A 3,223-nucleotide genomic window follows, 5' to 3' on the forward strand; every position below is an offset into this window, starting at 1 on the left:
TTTTAAAGAATTTAAAATTAAAAGATTTAGTAAAAAACTAAATAAATAGAGATAAAGAAAATATAAATAATTTTAGATGTATTAAATTAAATTATAATTATTTTATAGTAGATATCTGTCAGCATTTCTTTAGATAGATTTATTTAAGATATCTATACTAGTAAATAAAGCCTGATACATAGTGATACATAATTAGACATTGAGAATTGCTTAAAACACAACGACCAAGACATGCACATACACAAGCCGAAGGAGGAAGAAGAGGTCTATATAAAGCAAACAGATCCGTACTCGGAGACAAATATTACTTGCCACTTCGTATGAGAGGAAGTTCAACGGGCTCACAGAAATCCAGTTGCCTGGTTTCACAGAAGAAAGTCCTGTACTTGTTTGGCCAATATGTAACCCAGATACTCCCTCCAACTTCCCACCTCATCATCTTCCCTTCCATATCAGGTTTCACCTTCCAACTAATGCCTTGGGAATACTCATCCCCAGCAAAAACGACCCCACCCTGCCTGGTGAAAGGGCTGAAAGCAGAAGAATATCTGTCCTTAAACCAGGCCTTGGGCTGCATCCACTCCATCTTGGAGGGCCTGGAGGAAGACACCTTTTTAGTGGTGAGAGTGTCGTAAAGAGCCCAGTCGAATATGCCCTCGCTTCCTTCCACAGATTGCTCCATCTTCCAGGCTTTCATGCTCACCGTCGATCCTTCGCTGCTTGTAAATCTCACTCCGCCGTAGATGCCCGGGGGTTCGAACCCTGTCTCCGCGCTCCTTTCACTGCTCATCTGGTAAGAAGGATTGGCGGATGACATGTTCAAGGATACTGCTAAAAGCTTCGATTCTTTCTCAGGGGCGACCTCGATTGAGACTCTGGAAGGAAAATGTTTCTCCTCTGGAAGCCCGCTTTCGTCGTCTATTGAATCTTCCGATATCAGAGGAACTACATCGCATCTGATATTGTCCACCTTCACGCGAACCTGTTACAACATTTTATGTCATCGTCAGTAGTGTTATGATTTCTTCCCTGAATCCATCGAAGATCAAAATTAGGTCTTGTTGAGTCTGATATTAGAAGTGAATGAGATCGAGATCATTTTCGCATTGAATTTAAACAGAAATATATTCTTCAATTTTTCACTTTTGATTGAAAATTTTAAAGATTTAACAAGATCTGCATTATAAATGATGAGATTGAGATTGATTTATGGTTAAATTTGAAGAGAAAATATTCTGTAAGTTTTTGCTTTCATTTATTTAAGAAATTGTGTTCTATAAGATGTAATATAAAAGAATTTCAGGTAGAATAAATTCATCACATGTTAAATCTTATCGAACTATAAGATTTTAATAATTATTTTCATAAATTCATCAAGACCCGAATTTTGTTGATTATAAGATTCAAACATCACCGGTTCATAAAATCACAAATTCATGAAAGGTTAAATCTTCCTGACTCCAAGCTTCTTACAGATTTCATACATATAATAATCAATGATTACAACATTTCAATATCATAATAAAAAATGAGATTGAAGAAATATTCTAATTAAATTTGAAAGAAAAGTATTCTTCAATTTTCAACTTTCAATCAAAAAGATTTTAATTTAATCCGACATTGAAGTCACTCTGTACTTTTTAACTTTGAATTGAACAGATTTCACTTTAAAGATCTTCTGTTCGTGTAGGAAATAACAAAACATTCTTTGAAAAGAAGTAACGAGTACAAAGCTAAAAGTTTTTTCAATTAAGGAAGCAGTTAGATTGAGTATGGAAAATAATTTACCTCGATCCAGTCGGGGGTGAAAATGAGATCATAGCTGAGCTGCAGGACCGCCTCAACATGAAGGTAACTTAAAGCGACGGCAAGTCTATCGTCTTTGGAACTGTGATGTTTATCCACAGATTTCATGGCTAAAATAGGCGAATAAACCCTAACCTGCCAGAGACCTTTGGTTGAGGTGCTGTAAGAACAGGGCAACAGAATCCGCATGATTTGGCTTCTATCCCACGCCATATCCTCCGATTCTTCGGTTGCTCTGAAAATTCTGTTTGTTATGAGCAAAGCCATGGATCTCATCACCTGCTCTTCAATTTTGCTTCCAACAGCCGCGAGCATCGCCTTCCAGTTATCCCCATTCTTAACCTCTTTCTCAAATTCCCGCTCTACCACTTCCACACAGCATGACCTGATATCCCCTGGCGCCTCATAAAAGCAAACGCACAGAGCCAGGGCAAGAAATGCGCACTTGAACATGCCTTTCCAGCGATTCGATCTCATGACCGCCGCCTGATCTATGTGGCTTTCCAGTCCGCGAAGCGTCCATTTTTGTGGACTGTAGGTCAAAATTCCCGCTATAAAGTTCAGGAAAACATCATATAAGACCGAATCTTTGGGATGAAGCCTACATGGATCTGATGTCCATAAGGGAACGGAAATTTGGAAATCTGCAAGCAGTGAGAAAATAACTTGCTCCTCCCTCGCCTGAGAAGAAGACTTTTTAATGGCAGAAAAGAATAGCGAAGTGTCAGAGCCGTTGCAGAGTTTGAAGGATTTATTATTAATTTGCCAATCCGAGGCAGAAATCCAATCCCAAATGTCTGGGAATACGCCATTAATCGAATTGCACGACATTGTTGGTGGTTTGCTTGTCGATCCCAAAGTCTGCGGAATGTCGAATCGTTTGAGAATTCGACGGAATTTATCTAAGGAGGGGCTGGGGATTCCATTGAAGATAGTGGGAACATATTGTTGAACTTTGAATATGTACCTGCAGTAGCTTAGTTGATAAGCACACTCGCACAATAAAAAAGAATTGGATCGATTCAAAGAATCTCTTACTATCTCTCTAGGTAGATTTAGGCGGGAATATTAATGATATATTCCAAATATTAATTCATTCAAGTATAATGCGATGGTGTAAATTTGTTTTGGAAGAATACTAAAAAATCTATTATATTGGTTGATAACAAATATAAATAAATTGTTTAATATATTGCTGTAATTATTTAAATATTAAAATTAATTTACTGATTGGCTAAAAGATGTAAATAGTTAATGATGTAACATATAGAAATCTTTAACATTTTAAAATTTGATCATAAAAAGTTAATAGTGCAAATTTATTTATTTCCATATCAATTTGTTTGTTTTATTTGTTGTTGTATTTGATAAATGATATTAATTTTATTAAAGTTTTTGTAAGATTTTTTCAAATATT

The 3,223-nt window shown here is 36.3% G+C and overlaps 1 protein-coding gene across 1 annotated transcript; it reads right to left on the reverse strand.

Annotated features, from left to right (window-relative positions):
- Positions 1–249: 249 nt before the first annotated feature.
- Positions 250–2,803, reverse strand: LOC149549124 (uncharacterized). The gene is made up of 2 exons (XM_089792562.1): positions 1,789–2,803; positions 250–982 (listed from the first exon to the last, which is right to left on the reverse strand). The coding sequence occupies exons 1-2, from the start codon at positions 2,635–2,637 to the stop codon at positions 305–307; spliced, it is 1,527 nt and encodes a 508-aa protein (XP_089648688.1). The 5' UTR covers positions 2,638–2,803; the 3' UTR covers positions 250–304.
- Between the last annotated feature and the right edge of the window lie 420 nt (positions 2,804–3,223).

The sequence above is a fragment of the Cupressus sempervirens genome, chromosome 7, assembly GCF_028749045.1.
Source record: "Cupressus sempervirens isolate cs-2001-9-10 chromosome 7, ASM2874904v1, whole genome shotgun sequence".
Taxonomy (NCBI): domain Eukaryota; kingdom Viridiplantae; phylum Streptophyta; class Pinopsida; order Cupressales; family Cupressaceae; genus Cupressus; species Cupressus sempervirens.

Excerpts from the sequence above, each read along its gene's own strand:
- LOC149549124 (XM_089792562.1), bottom strand. The coding sequence starts at position 2,637 with ATGTCGTGCAATTCGATTAATGGCGTATTCCCAGACATTTGGGATTGG. Across the intron at positions 983-1,788 it reads TCACCCCCGACTGGATCGAG|GTTCGCGTGAAGGTGGACAA; the intron begins GTAAATTATTTT and ends ATGTTGTAACAG.